We start from the raw sequence: 20306 nt of genomic DNA, 5'->3' as shown, positions 1-20306 counted from the left end.
TGAACAGTGCCCCTGAGATTCAATGCTCTTGTGCGGGACACAACTGAATACAGGGACTTGGAGGCCTTGCTTTCAGGCAGGAGTCAGGCAAAACCAGAGAAAGTTTAGCCAAGCTTGTGGCAGAAACAGTACTAGAGGGAAAGCAGACTTGAGCATGTAACCGAAACAGGCCTGACTGGACAGAAAGGGACAGTCTGTCAAGCTAATGAGACGTCACTAAGGCTTATGCTTGACGCTGGGCCAAGTGGGATTCTGTGCTCAACAGGGCGTCTGGGCCTGATGCCTGTGGCCAGTCTATGGTCAGCGGGCGCCCCTCGTCTGGGAGCAGCTGCTCCTTTTGTCCTAGATTAGACTGTTTCTCCTTCAGACAACCTTGGCCATGGGGTGTCCTAAGGAGAAGGAGAGTGGTGGCCCCAAGTTTGTAGCCTCCAGCAGCATGTTGAGATCCTGAAGTAATGAAAGAGAGGAGGCCAAGGAGGGATTCAGAACTGACAGCCCTGGGTGAAGGCGGCAGTGAGCGGGTGGCCTTCCGGGGCTCTCCCCCCAGGGCCTGACGTGGACCCCAGCTCTGGGGCCTGCTCAGCGTCCCACAGACCCAGCCTTCCCGGGACACAGGCAGCCTGAGCCTCCCACCTGGGGGGAATCCAGAGGTCTGGCTGCCTGTCCCAACGGGAAGAGGGGGAGGCCTTTAGGGAGCAGTGGACAGAGGTCCACTCTTAGGAGCAGAGGTAGCAGGGCCTGGCCGGAGGGGGCGCTGCAGGGGACATTGTGAGGGCTGTGCCCGGGGGGCTCACGCACACAGGAGCAATCCCTCAGGTCCCCACTAGTGCGCCCACTGCCCACCCTCCCTCCACAGCTCAGGCACCCAGCTCTCACCCTCAGCGGCCCAGAGGACGCACAGGGGCCTCGGCGCAGAGCCACAGGCGCGCACGGCCACACGCTTGCGAACCTACCACCACCCCGGGGCTCCCCCCGGCCCGCAGCCCCCCGGCTCCCACGCCCCACTGCGTCCTCCCCCGCCCCTCACCCCCACTGCTCCGCTCTGGTCGGTGACGCCACAGTCGCCGCCCACCCTCCGGGGGTCGCCACCACCGGCCGAGCGTCCCGGGCGCGGCGGTGTTTGCGCAGCTAAGTGCCCGGTGTGTACAGAGCGGCCGGCCCGGCCCGCGCTTATCTCCGCAAACAGGGCCCCGCAGCCTGCGTGAGCCGCAGCCCCGGATCCCGGCCCCACGCGTATCCGGCCATCGCTGATAAGGACCCGAGGGGGCTGCGGGGGCCGCCACTCCCCGGCCCCCCCCGGCCCCCACCGGCTCCGCTCGCCTGCAGGTCCCGAGACACGATGGGGTCACTTTCCAGCGCCTCCCCGGGGGGCTGCGCGTCCCCAGCTGGCCCTCTCCCCGCCCCCGCAGGACACCTGTCCGTCCTGCCCCCCTGCGGTCGTCTACACAGCGAAGGACCCGCGTCTTAACCTAGATTGCCCGCCGGCGGGAGCAGGAGCTCCTCAGGAATTCCTAAACACCGCTGCTGCTCCTGCTAACAACCTCCAGCCGGACCAAGGCCTGACTGAGGGCAGGGCCACCTGAGCAGCATTCCTGTCATTTGATTTTCAATTGCCCAACAATTTCCCCAAAACTCGGTGAGATCGTCCCCCAACCTTACAAAGTGGGACACTGCTTACTCAAAGAGGCCGAAAGCCTTAGCACACGGATTTGAACCTGGTGCTGTTGGAACCCAGAGCCCGCACTGACCTCCTCCTAGGATACCTGTCGGTTGGCCCAGCTTCCCCGGTTTACTGATGAGGAAACTGAGGCACAGCCCGTAAGCAGCTCCAGGCAGGCCTCTGTTAAGTCACCGTGTGCCCTGCCCACTGCATCTGGGGGTCAGGCACTGAGGGCACTGAGGTTATTGCAGTTGATTGTCTGGAGTCTAGACCAGGGCCTGGTGGGATCATTAAACTTCGATTTTGCTCCTAATTAAATCCAGCCTGGTTGCATGAGGTAGTGATACTCCGCAGGACATTGTTTGTTTCTCTCCCAAACTTGTAGAAAAGTGGTCACAAGGACTTTTATAATGAAAAAGAAAAGGCCCTTCTAAATACAAAAAACAACGAAAAAAATATAAAGAAAACTTTTATAAATTGAACTACATTAAAATGCAACACTTCTCTATACAATAAAAACTGAGTCAAAAGGCAGGCCTCAAAATTAAGAAAACATATTCACAACACATACAGGCAAAGAAGCATTAAGACCTGGAATATACGAAGAGCGCCCACAAATGAGTAAGAGAATGACAGCGACGCCTATTTCAAAAGTGAGCAAGTACAATCCACAAATGACTAATGTGTAAAATATTTATTCAATCTCATTATTCATCAAAAAGTGCGAATTAAAACAAAGACCTACTTTTTTTAATTATAAAATTTTTGGCAAAGATTTTTGGAAATGATAATGCCAGTACTGCCCAGGCCAGGGCGAGCCCCTTTGAAAACGCCAGAGATGAGGCTGTAAGGGCCTTTCAGGAGGCCGCTTTAGAGTAACATGTGTTTCCTCTTATCCCCGGCTTCTGTTTCTTGAGTATAACCAGTGGACATATCCAAAGATAAGCACAAGGATACCCATCTCAGCAGCAATCAACAATAACACACACACACAGAGGGACACAACACAAATATTCAGAATGTCCAACAACTGGTAAATTATAGTATATATGAAAGAAGTACTATTTTCGTGGAGCTACTAAAAATCATGTTTTAGAAAAATGTTAAATGATACGAAATATGACATATGCTTGCATGGGGGAAAAAGCATAGTACAAAAAATAGTACATACAGAATGATTCCAAGCCTATAAATACATGAAGAAATCCTGTAGGGATATTTTATACATAAAAATGTTAAGAGTGAAGCTTCACCTCGGCGGTGGGTGTCTCACCGAAACTACCTGCTGCCATTCCCTTCTTTCCTGCCTTCCTTCCGCCAAGCAGGGGTTTGTCCTGTCCACCAGCTCCCTGTCTCCTCTCCCTGCATCTTGTCATAAAGCCCCAGGACTTCAACCACCACCACCACCACCTGCCCCGGTTCCAAATCCTGGCTCCAGCTTCTAGCCAGAAGTGAGGGCCTGAGGGGCTGTGGTCTCAGCAGGGAGAAAGCAGAGGCCAGGCCCAGTGCCTGGGAGGAACAGATTTAAGGTGCTCCAGGATTAGGCAACAGAGTGGGGACACCCTCTTGGCCCATAAAGAGAGGTGAGTGTCCAGGTCTTTCTGTCCTGAAGACACGTGCCCAAGTGTATGTTCAGGAGGGATGGCATTTGGGGTGTCTAAGGAGGAGACTAGATGCCCATCACTCCCCATGATTCACCCCAGGACTGGGTCATGTGATCTCTGTGCCTGGTGCACCCCAAGTTCCTATAGCCTTGCAGCCTTAAGGAAAGGATCATTTGAGGACTGTGACACCAGGCAGGCCTAAACCGGAATCCCAGCTCTACAGTCTACTGACTTTCAACAAGCCACTTTGCTCTGCGAGCCTCGGTTTCCTCCCCTGCACATGGAATAATAATACCCTTGCAAAGCCACTGGACAGACCACAGATAACGGAGAACAAACCCAGAGCAGGCGTCCACTAAACCGTACCCGAGGCTGCTAGGCCGTCCCAGGACTCAGCACCGTCGTCCGGGGAGCCCATATGCCCCTCCGCCCACTCCCCCACTCGCATGTGGATCTCACGCCCAGCCGCACAAACTAGTTTTTGAATCCCAGCTCTACATGTGTTTGCTTCATGCCAGGCACACTGCTAAGCACTTCGTATTTACTCTCCGTAGCAATCTTATGGTCCCTGTTATTAGTGCCATTCTACTGATAAGGAAACTGAGGCTCAGAGAGCAGCCTGCCCCAGGTTCCACAGCAGGAAAATGGCAATACTAGGGCTCAAGCTCAGGCACGTCTGGCTCGGGCCTGAGCTCTTTCCTCTAGCTCAGGCTGCCTCATGGAGCCAGATACCGGAACATTCCTCGGGCCCCTCTGTCCACTCCCCCTCTTGTGGTCAGCATAGATGTGGTGACTGTGGCCCTGAAGCCATGTCTCTATGACCAATATTCCTAGACTAGGCAGAGCTCTCTCCTCCCCTGCCCTTATTAATTGCACCAGGAGCCTCCTGAGAAAAGCAGCCCTCCCTCTTCCCCCACCCCTCCTCCTCTCTGCCTTAATTACTTCTCCTCTGGCTGTAATGAATGTCTCTGAGCCCCTGAGACGGAAACTTCAGCAGGAGCAGTGCCTCATGACTCAGCCCCACCTCCCCCGACCCTGTTCTTTGAACCCAGACAGAGGCCCAAGCCCAGCTTCAGCTGCAGAGGGCATCTGTGGGTGAGAGACTCCCAGCCCCTCAACCTCTCCGTCCCGGATGGAATGCAGACCCCAAGACCAGACCATGCAGGGCCTGCTCTAGATTGAGGGAGGGTCCAGGTCCTCAGCCCCTCATCCAGCCATCTGCCCACAGGCATTGGAGCAGACGGCTCAGGCAGCAGCTCCCCCTAGCTTTCGAGGTGCCCACACCTCTGCAGGGCCAGCACCAAAGGCCACTCTTTCCTTTTATTTATTCAACCCAATGTTCCCTGAGCACCTACTCTGTGCCAGTCCCTGGTCCAGGCACTGGGAACATGACAGGGAGCAAGGCAGACAAGGCGTGTGCACTTTAGGAGCTTATGGCCTAGCAAGAACACAGCCCAAAACAAGCGAACGAACCGATAAATAAAATTATTCCCGAGGAGGGGAAAGTGGGCGCACAGATGGAGAGTGATAGCTTGGGTAGCAGGGGCGAGCAGGGAAAGCTGGCACATGCACCTCCATCCATCCCGCTTAGTCCCTGTGCTGACAGTCCTCCCACAGCCTGCTCGGCACCCCCAGGCTTCAAGGCCAACACGGCCTTACTGGGTCATCGCCTCCAGTCGCCCAGGTTTCGGCCGCACACCCACCTCACCCCATCACCTAAAACAGCTGTAGGGACGAGAGAGGGTGACCGCGGGAGCCCCAGAGCCACCGGAGGAGCGCAGCAGAATGAAAACGGGGCCCCCGGCCGCTGCCCAACCCTCCTTTTCTGCTTCTCCACCCTTCCACCTGCGTCCCTTATCCCCCTACCAGTCACCAAAATAATTTCCGGGTAGATTAAAGAGTTAAATATAAAAATAAATTGACTCAGAAAATCAAGAAGAAATAAAATGATCAGACCTCCTGAGGTAAGAGAACGTTGAGTGTAAAAACACTGAAAGAAATCACAAAGAGAAAGGTCAACAGCCTTCCTACGTAAGCGTTGAGCGTGTGTGCGTGTCCTAGGCACATAACTGAAATTAGGAACTGGCCCACCTCTCTCTGACACGGTAACTCCTAATTTGTCCTGGATTCAGATCCACCAGGACCTCTCCAGGACCGCCCACCCCTGGCCCCGAGGGCTCCCCGCCCGCTGCTCTAACCCCTGTGAAAGCCTCGATGAAATTGGGCCAGGAATGTTGGTTTCTGTTTCCACCTCATGGTCCATGGGCACCTTGACATCTTATCATTTTTATATCCTCCATGCCCAGCACAGATACTTTATACAGAGTGGAACTCAATAACTTTTTTTTTTGGTGGATATCTGTTATATTTTGCAGTTGTATAGCTTTTGGTAAAACTGAAGTTAAAATACACATAACATAAAATTTACCATCTTAATTTTTTGAGGACCTGCCATATTATTTTCGTAGCTCTACCATTTTCCATTCCCATGAGCAGCGCTCAAGGGCCCAGGTGGGGCATTGCCGGGGATTCTCACAGTGGCCACCCCGCTCACGTGCTGCGGCATCTCACCGTTTGTTTTGATTCACATTTCCCAGTAACTATTTTTTTAAATGAAGGAGTCGACAGGCCTAAGAAATTCCTATGGAAGCTATGAGAAGGTTAATATCTTTTTTTTTTTTAAATATATCTTTATTGATTTCAGAGAGACAGAAACATCAATGAGAGAGTCATTGATCGAGCCCGCAACCCGGGCATGTGCCCTGACCGGGAATCGAACCCCGATCGCCTGGATCCTAGGTCAACGCTTAACCGCTGAGCCACGCCCGGCCGGGCAATATCTTTTATGTATATAATGCACATACAAATCTCTAAGTAAAACAATAGGGTCCCCAAAAGATAAGAGGAGCTCGAAGGTGGGGTGGGGAGGGGAAGGCGTTGGTTGGGGTGGGGAGGGGGTTGCCAGAGCCCGGGGGGGAGGGACGGTAAGCCGAGGCAAGAGGGGACCAGGAGTTGACCCCACACTTTTGACCCACACACGGGTCACCCAGGGCGCGTTCGCACTCGTTCCTCGGGTGGAGCTCAGCTCTGCTGGCGGACCGCACACCAGCGCTGGAGACGCAACCGGACCTGGCACCGCGTGGCCAGGCCGGCATCGCCCCCTTGTGGCAATAGTGTAAAATTACAACCTGCCGGGCTCCCGGGGGACTCTCCGGGCTCTAGCCCTCTACCCACTGAGGACAGAAGGGTAGTTGGGGATCTGGACCTGCGTCCTGAGCTCCCTAAGCCCAAGAGGCTGACTATTCATCCAACTATGACAGTTTCCTGAACCCTGATACCCCACAATCCCCTACCTACACATTAACTTCACCTTGGGGCTTGCACATAATAGGATTAACCATGTGAAATTTCCAGCATTTGACCTTTTTTAACATGTAAAAACACACAAAAACATACAAAAGATACACATGAACTCTGCCCCACACCTCATACACACACACACACACGCACACCTCCACACACTCCTCCCTCCTCTGGGGAGCACACGGATGGAGAGCCCTCAGGGGGCTTTCAGCCATGGGACAGAAAGTACCACCTAGCACTGCGCTACCTTAACCACGAGTCCCACACAGCACCCCAACCTCGCACAGCCCTAAAATTCACACATGACACCCCTCAGTCCAGCTCCACTGCAGTGTCTTCACCTCTGCCTTTCCACCTCCTCCTTGGCCTCAAGCTCACTAGGGACATCCCCATATTGAACACCATCTCTTTAATCTCTAGGGACCAGCCCACACCTCTGGTCCACTATATTTTGTACTTTAATACACATAGAATCCCCTGGGGGCTGGTTAAAATGCAGGTTCTCACTTAGTAGGCCAAGAGTGGGCCCCAGGCTCTGAATTTCTAACCAGGTCTCAGGTGGTGCCATGGACCTCACTTTGAGTAACCAGGCTCTGCTGCTTCCTCTGGCCACAGTTTCCCCAGGAGCTCCATGCTACAGTCTCATCCCAGTCTCCTCCCCAACCCTCTGCCACCTGGCTCCCCACCAGCCCACTGCCTCAAAAGAGTCACTGATGAGTGAAGCCAATGGCCTTTTCTCAGGCTTTGAGCTGTCTACATTTGGGCTGCCCCTTCCTTTCTGAAACATCTCCACCTGTAGATTCTGGGTGATTCCTTGTAGGCTTCCTTCTCTGGATCCTTCCAACATCCATTGTGGGCTTCATGGCAACTCATGCCCACTCTCAGGGGCTGCTAAGGGAGCCCCACTTGTGCCCTGAAAAAGTGCCTGATCTCCACTTGTCTACTAATGGCAACGCCTACTTCCTGGCGTTATTGTGAGAATTAAATAAGTTAATATATATCACATACTTGGAACAGTACCCATTGAAGAGTTTGCTGTTATTATCTTCAAGACAGTAGTCTTTGCTAAGTACCCCCAATCTCCAGAGATTGTAACCTGAAAGAAGACCCCTCCTATCATAGGGTTGTGGACAAAAGCTTTTTTTAAAATTCTCACCCGAGATATGCTTATTGATTTTTAGAGAGAGAGGATGGGAGAGAGAAACATCGATGTGAGAGAGATACAGTGGTCAGTTCCCTCCCATATTCGTTCAGAACTGGGATCGAATCAAACCCACAACCTTTTGGTGTACGGGATGATGCTCCAGCCAACTGAGCCACCCGACCAGGGCTGGACAGTCTTTTATCTATCTATCTGTCTATGTATCTATGTATCATCTATCTACCTACCTACCTGTCTCTTTTCTCCTAATCATCTCTGAAAGGTCTCTACTGAGATGCTAACCTGTCAGCATCTCTCTTACGCTTATGACAATCTCTTCCTTTTAACAAGCCCCCAGGGCAGTAGCCAGAGAGAGAAGCCGAGTAAGGAGCCCCCTGCTGGACAAGAGGCTCATAGCACACTTGGAACTGAACATCTTAATGAGTCAGAGGGCTCCCTCCTCTACCTTGCACTAGGGATTGGTGCAGTATCTAGCATTTCACAGATTCATGCCTTGGAGGAAAACAATACCTGGAAGAAGCAAACTAACTTTTTTTTTTTAAATGTCTTTATTGATTTCAGAGAGAGGAAGGGAGAGGGAGAGAGAGAGATAGAAACATCAATGATGAGAGAGTCATTGATCGGCTGCCTCCTGCACGCCCCCGACTGGGGATCGAGCCCGCAACCCGGGCATGTGCCCTGACCGGGAATGGAACCGCGATCTCCTGGATCCTAGGTCGATGCTCAACTGCTGAGCTAAGCCGGCCGGGCGCAAACTAACTTTTACTGAGTATTTACACTATGTCAGAGCGGGAACTTGCACATATAGCAATTCTTTGGATGGTTTTTATTTTGAAGATGTCGAAGCATATATAAAAGTGGAGAGGTAGTATAATGAATTCCCGGTACCCACTGTTCAGCTTCAACAGGTATCAACACCAGACTCATGGCCAGTCTTGCTGCATCTGTTGCCCCATCTGCTTTCTCCCCTTCAGGGGGGCTATTTTGAAGCAAACTCAAGTAATCTTACCATTCCATCTATAAACATTCAGTCTCTAAACTAAAAGATATGGAATATTTTTAAAAACATAACACACAATCATTGCCACACCTAAAATAATAATATCAAATATCCTTTGTGTTCAAATGTCCTTGACTGGCTAATTTTTTATTGTCTGGTTGAATCAGAATCCAAATAGAAATAAAAGAGGCTTTTTTTTTTTACACCAATTTTAGAGAGGGGGATAAGGAAAAGAGAGCAACTGAGCTTACCTGCCAGGGCCTAAAATAGACTTTAAAAACACATTTTAAAATCTATATATTCATCCTTCCCACTCCTATTTTTCTTGCAATTTATTTGTTGAAGAAACCAAGTCATTTATTCTATAAAGTTCCCCACAGTTTGGATTTGCTGACTGCACACCCACAGAGAACTGTTCATTTTCACCATGCAATGAGATTAAGTTTTATTCTCTTTCCCCCATTTCACAGGTGAGGAAATTGAGGAGTTAAAGGCTCAGAAAAGTTAAATGCCCCCTTTGCAGCCTGAGAAGTGGCAGAGCCCAGGCTTCCTGACTTCCAGCCAGGAAAAATAGGACTGCATCCTCAGAGCACCTAGTTCAGTACCTGGCACATAGTATGTGCTTAAAAAACTGGTTTACTGAAAAGTCCTTTGTACACTCCCACTTGTCAAACCCTCCAGGTGCAGCTCTGAGACAGTGCCCACTGGCCTCCACCTCCTCACAGATGGAAAGGGCTGTCTGGGCAGTCCCAGGGCACCCCATAAACACAGGTCCTACAGGCCCTGTAAACCACAGGGTCAAGCTTCCCTCTTCACAGGCTCCACTTTTTTCTCTCTGTCCTCTCATTTATTCATTCATTCAATAAATATTTACTGAACACCACTCACATGCCAAATGGGTATGGTCTCGGGGAGGGTCTGCTTCAAATGCTGTAGTGTGTGTGTGTGTGTGTGTGTGTGTGTGTGTGTGTGTTTACACAAGTATACATTCAGGTCTCCAAATCTAAGTGGCCCTATAGTTGTCAATGACTACAGCTGGGTGTTTGTGTGTTCTCAGGATCTTTCCGTGTGTGTGTGTGTTCCTACATATGACACAGTGCTGAGAAAGCCTCTGTAAATCTGCACAATTCTGTATGCAAATGTGTCTGACAGAACTTGTGTCTGTACAGTTGTGTATCTACATACAAGTATCTCTCTATGTGCATGAGTGCCTGTGTGACTATAGGTGGTATGTACTCTGTGTATCTCTGTACACCTGCATGTCCACAAACCTGTGCATCTGTGTGCATCTCAGTAGATGGTGTGGGTCTCTACATTGGTGTACTCTGTGTATCTGTGGGTGTGTCTCCCCTCAGGTGATGTGATTGGGACTCTCAGTTGACAACCCTGGCCCCTCACCTTCCCAGATTCCTGTCACCTCCATGCCCAACTATACTGAGTGACAGCCAAGGAGGGCTCTAATAAAAGAGAAAGCCTTGGCCCTTCCAACCAGCTCCTGTGCTCAGAGCTGAGGTCCCTGCTGAGACTAGGTGTCTGGAGGGGTTGGAACGTTGTGTCTGCTCCCAGCATCTCCAACGCCCAAGGCCTGGGAGCCTGGTGAGAAGCCAGAAACTCAATTTGGGCGACAGTGACAACAGGCTTTGCTCTGAAAAACAAAACAAAACAACACTCAGCTTCAGAGAGGAAAAAAGAAAATTCGAGTGGAACTACAGACCAACAATGATCCTAGAGGCCTTCAGTTCAGAGGAGTGTGGTCAGGTTTGAGTGTTGAGCCCATATAGCTACACTCATCTCTTCCAGAAAGCAGGGCTAGTTCCCCAACCAGGGGCTGTGGGAACACAGTGGACCCAGGGTCACTCACTGGGCCTGGAGTTAATCATCTACTTGGGGCATTCCTGTGCCCCATTGGCTGCCTAGGGCCACAGCCCTCTGGGCTGAAGCCCAGAGTGGGAAGCAGCTTCCAGCCATTGTCTGTCCCATGTCCTGGGGAAATGAGGCTGATGCTATTGGCTACTGAAATGGGTGGGCCCTCAGGAAGCCCCCAGTCTGAGGAGGTGACATCAATCCTGCCCTCAGGGAGCCCCAGTTTGATGGGAGAGATTATCCTTGCCCTCATAGGGGCCCCAAGTTGGCAGGAGACAGGACTCAGCCACAGCTGGAGGGAAGGACTGGAAGGGGCGTGCATTTGGATGGGAAGGAGTAGAGAAAAGCCAGTGCAGGGCCAGAGGCCCAAAGAAACAAAAGGGAGAGACTGAGGAGGAATCCTGAGTGCAGGGGGGCAGAGAGGATGGGCACTCTGGTGGGGGGCTCCAATAGAGAGCCCAGGAGGGGAAGCACACCTGAGGTGGGGGCTCTGAGGGCAGAGGGGAGGAAAACAATTGTGTCCCAGGGGCTAGGACCACCTCCCCTGGTGGGTTCTGGGAAGTGTATGTTGGGGTGGAGGGGGGAAGAGCAGTAAAGCGGCAAGAAAAAGGTGGCCCTGGAGGTGGCTCCACAGGGTAGGGGGTACAGACCCTCCATGCCATTGCCTCACTCCCTTATGGGATTTCTAAGTAGGAAAATTAAAAAGTTAATGGAGGAGGTCACAATGGTCGGCTCTCCCTCCCCCTGCCCAAAGTCTGCCTGTGAGCGCATGCATGTGTGTGTTGGTGGGGGATCCCCAGAAGAGCTCCGAGTACTCACCCAGCATCCTCTGGGATACTCAGCAGAGAAAAGGCCCAGGCCACTGATTCCCATTCAGGCAGAGCCCCAGGCCTGTCTCCTAGCATGCGGAGCACAGTCCTGTACACAAGGAAGGAATGAGCAGGGGCTGGGAACGTAGGATGCCTAGGGTCTGGTCATGCCACTAAAGCTGTGTGACCTTGGCCAAAACACCACCCCTCTATAGTTGCTGTTTCCTCCTCTATAAAAACAGAGGGTGGGATTCCATCGATCAGAGTGTACCCAGCGTAGGATGTGTACAACTGATAGTACACTAGGTGCTTTGAGGCAGCACAAGGATAGAGTAACAAGTAACGATGAACCACATCCTGTGAAAGTTTGCAAATCCTTTTGAATTCTTGCTTCAGACCATTGATCTGGAGCAGAACTGCTTTGCTTCAAAGACCAACTCCACTGCTTATGAGCAGAGTGACGCTGGCCTTCCCATATTCTGTGCCTCAGGTTCCTCATCTGCAAAATGGGGAAAATAATAATACCCTTCCTGTGTTACCAAGAGCGAAATAACACTATCTAGCTGGAATGCAATAACAGTGTTCTGTTCTCGCTTTATTCTGAAGGCTTTCTTCTGTATATGGCCAGTGATTCTGGCCTTCTAGTTACAGTCCCGATACGGATAAATTTTAAGTTTAAAAAGTTTAAAGAAAAATTTTAATGCTAATAAGGGGTGATTTGAGGATATGACAAAATTCAAGGTAATACTCAGTGGCTGGCATGTGGCAAACCCTGGTAACTTCACGATTCCAATCTTCTTTAAGCTGGGACGACAGAACAGGCATTCCCGCCCTCTAGCAGGACTGGCACTCCTCCACCCTCCTTTCTCTCTTCCCCCACCTCTCCTTCCAGTCCCCTCCCTCAGTCGGGGGGCGGGGGGCTGCCACCTGCTCTCCCCTTTTGCCTTAGACTCCCCTTTAACCATCCAAGACCCCCGCAGACCCCCAAAGTCACCCGCGGGCCCGCTGAGCCCTTCCCGGAACCGCCCTGGCAGATTAAAGACGCCGCCACCCTTCATCTCGGCCGCGTGCCCTCGCTAACCGGTTCCGTCCTACCTCCCCCCGAGGGGCGGGGATCCTGCGGGTCCCGCCCACTGACCCGAGGTCTGACCCTCTTCAAACGCGTCCTGGAGAAGCGACTCAAAGCCCCCTGCCGCCAGCAGCCTGGGCACGTCCAGTCCCGTCCCGCCCCGCGGCAGGTTAAGAGGCCCCCAGAGCCCAGAGCTCGGGACAGATGGTCAATCGTGGGGGGGCGAGCCGGCTTGGTTGTCAGGGCGATGATGCGGTTGGTCTGGGCTGCGGCGGGGAGGCTGCGCAGTCCCAGAGGCACCGGGAGCGCCCGGAGGCTGAGCGGCAGCGCGCGGCGGTGGTCGGCGCGGGGCGCCAGCCCAGGGCGCCTGCTCAGCACCGCCTGGGCGCCTGCCCAGCCAGCACTAGAGGAGGCCGTGGGAGCTGAGGACGATGCCCACTCGCCTGCAGCCCACTCGCCTGCAGCCGAGGAGCCGTCGTGGACGCCACCCCCCGCACCCCCAGTGCCCCCTGAACCTCCCGGGCCCCCAGGCGGCCGCTCGCTGGTGCAGCGGGACATCCAGGCCTTCCTGAACCAGTGCGGGGCCAGCGCCGGGGAGGCGCGCCACTGGCTCACGCAGTTCCAGACCTGCCACCCCTCCGCGGACAAGCCCTTTGCCGTTATCGAGGTGAGAGGAGCCCTGCATCGGCGGTGTCACATGGAGAGTAGAGTAGGGGGTTGTGTGGCCACACGTCGCCAGGGAGGCAGGACCGGCAGTAGACTCTGTACCGTGGAACCAGGAAGGGGCTCAAGTGCCCCCAACTGGGCGAGGCTCTGAGCTCTTTCCTAAAGTCTGGCGCCCAGTCCAAATGCGGAACTGCCAAGTGGGATAAGCTGGAGAAGGCCCCCCACTGTGGGCACAGTTAGGGGGTCAGATGGCAAGTGGGGAACCTGGACAGGAGTCACTTTTGTCACCCCTCCCCCCAAAGTGTCCTAGAGTCCAAGGTCGCAGGGAGGAGTGGAGGGAGGAACACTAGTGTGAGATAAGGGGATGGCAAGACCCAACGGGGCAAAGGGCAGAGCAGGTGGGCACTGGTAGCCAGAAATGGCGCCTGACAACTCCTGGGCAGGGTGGGGACACCTAGAGGCCCCTGAGGGCCAGGGTGTAGGAGCAAGCGGGTGCAGCAGGAGTCTGGGCCACCTTCTGAACACCCACTCCTCTGCAGGTGGAGGAGGAGGTGCTTAAGTGTCAGCAGGGCGTATCCAGCCTGGCCTTCGCACTGGCCTTCCTGCAGCGCATGGACATGAAGCCGTTGGTGGTCCTGGGGCTGCCTGCTCCCACAGCACCCTCTGGCTGTCTTTCCTTCTGGGAGGCCAAGGCACAGCTTGCTCAGAGTTGCAAGGTGCTGGTGGATGCACTGCGGCACAACGCTGCTACAGCTGTGCCTTTTTTTGGTGGTGGGTCAGTGCTGGGCGCTGCTGAGCCAGCCCCTCATGCCAGGTTAGTATCAGCCCTGCCTGCCCCTTAGTACTCAGGTCATGCGACCTGTCTGCCGTGCCCCGGCCCACTGGGCCTGGAGGAGGCCCTCTTGAACACCACATCTGGCCCACAGCTATGGGGGCATCATCTCCGTGGAGACCGACCTGCTACAGTGGTGCCTAGAGTCAGGCAGCATCCCCATCCTGTGCCCCATTGGGGAGACGAAGGCACGCCGCTCCGTGCTCCTCAACTCGCTGGAGGTGACTGCGGCGCTGGCCAAGGAGCTGCAGCCCACCAAAATCATCTTCCTCAATACCACAGGCGGCCTGCGTGACAGCAGTCACAAGGTGTGTCTCCTCCTTTCAGGCGTCATAACTGCTAGCCTAGCTGAGCCCCTCTCAAACTGAGTGAGTCGAGAGTGGAGTGTCAGGGAGGGGCGCAGCCGGAGGTGCCCAGATCTGAGCCCTCTCTGGCCAAGGTAAAGAGGTCAGCAAGGAGAGGTCTATGGGGCAGGGTGGTCCATGGCCCGCTGCGGGTCGGAGGCTCATTCCCTAGCCCTGATGCAGGTCCTGAGTAACGTGAACCTGCCCGCTGATCTGGACCTGGTGACCAGTGCCGAGTGGGTGAGCACCAAGGAACGGCAGCAGATTCGGCTCATCGTGGAGGTGCTCAGCCGCCTGCCCCACCACTCCTCGGCCGCCATCACTGCTGCCAGCACGCTGCTCACGGAGCTCTTCAGCAACAAGGGTAAGGGCAGCCAGTGAGCACCAGCGCCTGGGATGGGGTAAGCTGGGGAAGCGACCTCCCCGCCAGTAAGCAGACCAGAGAGGGACTCCACAGCAAAGGCTTCCAGCTCTTGCTGAACCTGGCGGAGGTCAGCAGGTGCACGAGACTGGGCTGGCAGTTCAGTGGAACTAGACAGATGGGCGTGACTTGGGGAGGCGGGAGGAACCATAGGGGGTGGAGCTTGGGGGCGGGAACCATGTGGAATTGGCCAGAGTATGAGAGGTGGGCGGGGCAGGGTTGTGGGGGGGATGAGGGCGGGACTAGGCTAAGAAGGTGGGACTACAGGCAGTGGGCTGAACTTCAGGGACAAACTGCCCGGGAAATGCATCTTCCTGAGTGAAAATCACATTCAAAATCTATACAGACCACAGAAAGCATTTCATTGGGGAGATCCCCCAAAGAGGGTAATTGTTCCATTAGCTCCCGTCTACCTGGAACCCCCACCAGGCTGCCAGAAAGGAGGAGTGGATGGGACCTAGCTCTCAGGCTAAACGAACCTCCTCCTTCATCCCACCCCCAGGGTCTGGAACCCTGTTCAAGAATGTCGAGCGGCTGCTGAGAGTGCGCAGCCTAGACAGCCTGGACCAGGGCCGCCTGGTGAACCTGGTCAACACCAGCTTCGGCAAGCAGCTGCGTGACGATTACTTGGCCTCTCTGCGCACGCGGCTGCACTCTGTCTACGTCTCTGAGGGGTGAGCCTGTGGGCCCCAGAGGGCAGGGACCAAGGGACAGAGCCCCGCACTTCGGACCAAAAAGAAGTCCCAGCCTGACTCTTCCCGCTTCACCAGGTACAACGCTGCCGCCATTCTGACCACGGAGCCCGTACTGGGAGGCACCCCATATCTGGACAAGTTTGTGGTGAGCTCCAGCCGCCAGGGCCAAGGCTCCGGCCAGATGCTGTGGGAGTGTCTGCGGCGCGACCTGCAAACGCTTTTCTGGCGCTCCAGAGTAACTAACCCCATCAATCCCTGGTAGGTCCTGCCCCTCCCAGCTCTGGGCTGGGCACCACACCCCTCTCTCACCAGCCCTCATTAATCACATCCCCAGGGTCCATCAGCCAGGAAGGCTAGGCATACCCTTCTTTCACTAGCTATCCCTCTCCAAGGGAAAGGCCCCACCTACTGTAGCCCAACATTTCCCAGGACAACACATGTGGAGCTTGAAATTTCCTCAAAGGCAGACTATGCAGCCCCACCCCCACCCCCCCCAACAGTAGATTCCTGGAAGCAAGTGGCAGCTGAGAAATTTGATCATTCAGGCTCTATTCCAGACCCAATTGCCCACTCTGACTTCAGGCCCACTGCATCTCCAGCAGAACCCCTCTCCTCTCCTTCAGCAATTATCCCCTCACTCCCCATTACCCTGCTCTGTGGGCACCAAGTGATGAACAGGAACCCCTTCCCTGGCTGCACAGCCAAGGCAGTGTGGTGAGAGCAAGGGGTATCCTCATTCTAACCATAGCTGTGAGACTGGCAAGCTACCTAACTTTGTGCCTCAGCTACTTCTCTGTGAAAGCATACCATCACCAGGCTCTTAGCTGCTGCTGCGAGGGTAAAATCAGGTAACAGACAGCAGGTCCGAGCAGGGTGTCTAGCATGCAGAAGGTCCTCAATAAATGAACCAGTGAGAAATGAACACTGGCCTTGCACTAAAAGCTCCCACCACCACCTCCACCAGGTACTTCAAGCACAGTGATGGCAGCTTTTCCAACAAGCAGTGGATCTTCTTCTGGTTTGGCCTGGCTGATATCCGAGACTCCTATGAGCTGGTCAACCACGCCAAGGGGCTGCCGGACTCCTTTTGCAAGCCAACTTCTGACCCAGGCAGCTGACCCTCACCACCAGCCAGGATGAACCAAAAGCCATGTCTGCTGGAGGTGACTCCAGGCAGCCACAGGCTGGACCAGGTTTGTTGCCTGAATGATCTGCAGAGGAGGAAGCAGCCCCTACTCTACTTTGCCCCAGAGGTGGGGGGCAAAGTGGGACAAGCACAGGAAGGAGAAGGGTCCATCTAAGACCTCCATTTGCTCCAAAGCCAGAACCAAATGGCCTTCAACTTTCAGTCTAGGGATTTGGGGGACAGGGGAGGGCTCGCCTTCAAGGGCTCTACTCAAGGCTAACCTTAAGAGGTCAATTTCTGTGGCCTCTGTGCTGTGTTTTGAGGCTCCCTTGCCCAAAATATCACCCCTATCTGCCTGATATTCCACCACTCATTTTCATTCCTTTGGGTCTTGCAACTTCTTAGGAGGCCTTGATTAAAATGCAAATACTTGTCTAAGAGTCAGCTCACACTTGAAAGGAAATGAGCAGTGGCTCTCTAGGAGCAAGATCTTGAGGGCTGGGGAACCAGGGGACTCCTAGAAAGAACAGAGGAGCTAAATGAGATGGAGGGCCCCCAGCATGAATGCTGCCACCATGTCCCTCAATGCAGTCCCTGGGGGGGCTCCCCTACTCCTAAGTTCTGAAACATCCTCCATTCCACAGACCAGACCGACAACAGCCCCAACCCCCTTTCAGGCAGGGCTCAGAACCAAGCCTAGACTTGGATCTTTTCCCCTCAGCCCCCTAGAAGTTGTGCCTCCACCTTTGTGGGAGTAGACAGGCAGTAGCCCAAAGCTGGAGGTTTCATTGAACATTTTTGACTCCCATGATGTGCCAGGCACTGGTTGCTGGGGCTACTTTCTGCCAGGAGGTATACAGATGAGTAGGGAGAGGGTCGATTAAGAGGCCACCATAGCACAGCAGGGACTGTGAAAGAACCAAACCCTAAGACCAGCCTGTTTTCCCTCAGGAGAGGGGTGATGTTCAGTATACAACTGGGCATTGGCATTAGACAGACCTGACCTGCATTCCAGCTGTGGCTAGGTTTGTTCGCTGTGGCTTGAGGCAAGCTGCTTACTTTCTCTGAGTCTCCATTTTCTATCTATAAAACGTAAAACCCTTGGCCTCATAGTGGACACTTAATGTTAGTTCTCTCCCTCTAGTTGCCCTCACCAAGGATTTCTTCAAAAACAGCTAACACCAAATGGGAAGGAAAAATAAGCTACAAGATGGATTGAGGTGAGAGGTCAAAAGAATATGCTACAGGGAGGATTAGAAGATCCTTGAAAAGAGAGCCAAAGGACTGTGGGAATTCTCAGAATAGGGAAAAGCTCCGGGGAGGGCCATGGTGGGGTTTAACCAGATATGGTGTTTCAAGAAACCCAAGATCAATCCCAGCCAATGGCAAAGTGCCCCGTGGGGAGAACACAGAAGCAAAGCCAAATGTCTATATAAAATGTTTATTTTTGGAGGACTGTGTGGTCTGGTGTTTGGGAGGCTACTCACCCCACCAGGCCAACCACAGAGCTGGAAACAGAAGGCAGGAGGCGGGAAGTTGGCTGCTGCCTGCCCCACCCCTTCACACCCAAGTAGACTGGGGCCTGCTCTGCTCTCAAGGTAGGTGACAACTAGTGTTATTTCTCCTTTTGGCATATCCTGAGAACCCATCTGACTTCTGTAGAGTTCAACCCCTATGCTCCTCCTGGGCCTGATCCACGTGTCAACACGCATACTCATTCTCAGTCCCCGAAAAGCATTGCAAAGCCTGGCTGCATCTGCCAGGTTCAAAAGGAATTTTTCACTTTTGCTCACTTCCAGTTCTTAGTCTTCCTTCCTCTGTCTCCCACTCTCAGTACCTCTACCCCTAGCCCTGCCTTATTCTCTTCTCTGGGACATAAGACCCAGGGGAGCAGCTGGCCTCAGCTCTCCTTCTAACAAAAGGGAAAAACCCTGTAAGGCAGCATCATCAGGGCTCCTCCCATCAAGGGCTGAGCCCAGGAATTGGGGAACAGACCAACACACACACACATACACAGAGCAAAGGATCAACCAAATAGACCAAAACGCATAAATAAACGTAACTGGGCCAGCAAGGAGGAAGGTAGGGTGGCCCTCAGTGGCTCCCTCCACCCATTTCAGCCTCTCCCTGTCCAACTCAGCCATCAGTGGCCAGGATGACAGCGGCTCCAAAGATGCCCACACTCTCTCCAAGGAGCTTCATCTGGTTCCAGAACTCAACACGCCGTGTGTTGTGCCAGTAGGCAACATTGCCATCAATGAGCAGCATGACTGGTGGCAGCAGTATAGCCAGAATCTGAGCAGCCAGGGTCACGTAGTAGCCAGACAGGAAGGCCAGGGCCAGGACGCCATACAGTAGGAAGAACAGCTGGATCATGAGCTCCCCTCCTGGTAGATGGTTCAGATATGCTAGCCGGTCCTCCTTGCTGTGCTGCAGTGAGTAGGCCTAGAGACACACAATCTTCTAAGATTGTCCAACAAGCTGAGGAGCCTGTCAGAAGCTCACCCGAGATGGTACCTGCAAGTCAGCCTCTGCAAGGTGGGTTTCTGACTCTCCTTTCTCAGACTTGGGGCTCTCTGAAAGTAAGACCTACATCTCCCCCCTTAGACTAGGGAGCTCCATGAAATTAGGGTCTCTCCTCACCCTGGGAGCTCAGAAGATAGATGCTGTCTCTCCACAGTCAAACTGGGGCTTTCACCTCTGAATCCAGAGCTCTGCACATGGAATATGGTTCCCAGTAACTAAGATGAGGCCAAGTAGCCTGGGGCCTGTTCATGTCCCTGTCCACACTGGCCTCCCTTAAGGATACTAGGGAGGACCACAACTGGCCACCCTAGGCAGCCCCTATCAATTCTTTTTTTTAATCCTCACCCAAGGATATATTTATTGGTTTTTGAGAGAGAGGAAGGAAGGGGGAGAGAAACATCAATCTGTTGCCTCCCATATTTGGGGATCAAACCCAGAACCTAGATATGTGCCCTGATGAGGAATGGAACCTGCAACGTTTTTGGTGTACGGCACAGGGACGAGACTCCAACCAACTGAACTGACCAGCCTGGGCTTTTTTCTTTTAATTCGCCCTCATCAGTTCTAAGTGGCAGAGTCCCAACTGTAGCCTGAACCCACCAAACCTCCCCTGTTTCCTCTCCCAGTCCTCTGGGAGCTGGAACCATGAGAGGAACAAGCCATGTTATTATCCTGGCTCTTAGGCTTAGGATTGAATGGCCAATCCAAACTTTTCTCTCTCTGATAGCAATAATAGTGGAAGAATATTGGGCAGGTCTCAGGCACTTGGAGGACCTCTGAGGCCCAGAAGCTGGCAGAAGCAATTCCCAGAGCCAGGCCATCAGGACCTACATGCAAGGCCTTCTTTTGTCCACCTCCCTGGGTCCTGCCAACCATGGGCTCACATTTTATTCCCAATCAAGCACCTCCAGCCAACAGTCCCCCAACTTACCACACAGATGAGGTAGATGCCCAGGAAGACCTGGCCGGTGGACTGGAGGGAACGGCTGCGGGGTTTCCGACGGTAGAGCTCCCCAGCACCGCTAGCCAGCACAAGAAATCCACCAATGATGGCAACTGTGCGCGAGTACATACGGACCTAAGCCAAGGCAAAGGGACCCCAGTCAGGAACTGCAGCTGCCACATATCTCCTGACTGCCCAGAGCACAGAACTGTCCTCTCTATGC

At 53.6% G+C, this 20306-nt stretch overlaps 2 protein-coding genes across 6 annotated transcripts in view; one reads left to right on the top strand and one right to left on the bottom strand.

Moving 5' to 3' along the window:
* The window catches only part of LOC107528901 (transmembrane protein 101), a 42048-nt gene that overhangs the window by 10295 nt on the left and 11447 nt on the right, over positions 1-20306 (bottom strand). For 3 of the 5 annotated variants that reach the window (XM_016202112.2, XM_016202114.2, XM_016202113.2), the window contains 2 exons: positions 20072-20218; positions 18042-19059 (listed from right to left, as the gene is read on the bottom strand). In XM_016202112.2, the coding sequence (XP_016057598.1) occupies positions 18751-19059; positions 20072-20218 (456 nt within the window). In that variant the 3' untranslated portion in view covers positions 18042-18750. Of the gene's footprint in view, positions 1-18041; positions 19060-20071; positions 20219-20306 lie in introns of those variants that run through there. The other 2 variants (XM_087826074.1, XM_087826075.1) reach the window with 1 other exon arrangement.
* Positions 12781-16879, top strand: NAGS (N-acetylglutamate synthase). Its single transcript, XM_016202109.2, has 7 exons — positions 12781-13197; positions 13736-14010; positions 14123-14336; positions 14556-14736; positions 15296-15467; positions 15564-15746; positions 16453-16879. Exons 1-7 carry the CDS (start codon positions 12781-12783, stop codon positions 16604-16606), a joined length of 1596 nt encoding a protein of 531 aa, XP_016057595.2. The 3' UTR covers positions 16607-16879.

This window comes from Miniopterus natalensis, chromosome 17 (assembly GCF_054644295.1).
Source record: "Miniopterus natalensis isolate mMinNat1 chromosome 17, mMinNat1.hap1, whole genome shotgun sequence".
In the NCBI taxonomy this organism is placed as follows: Eukaryota; Metazoa; Chordata; class Mammalia; order Chiroptera; family Miniopteridae; genus Miniopterus; species Miniopterus natalensis.
Note: the sequence above shows the minus strand (reverse complement) of the source record. Positions and strands in the feature narration are given on the sequence as shown.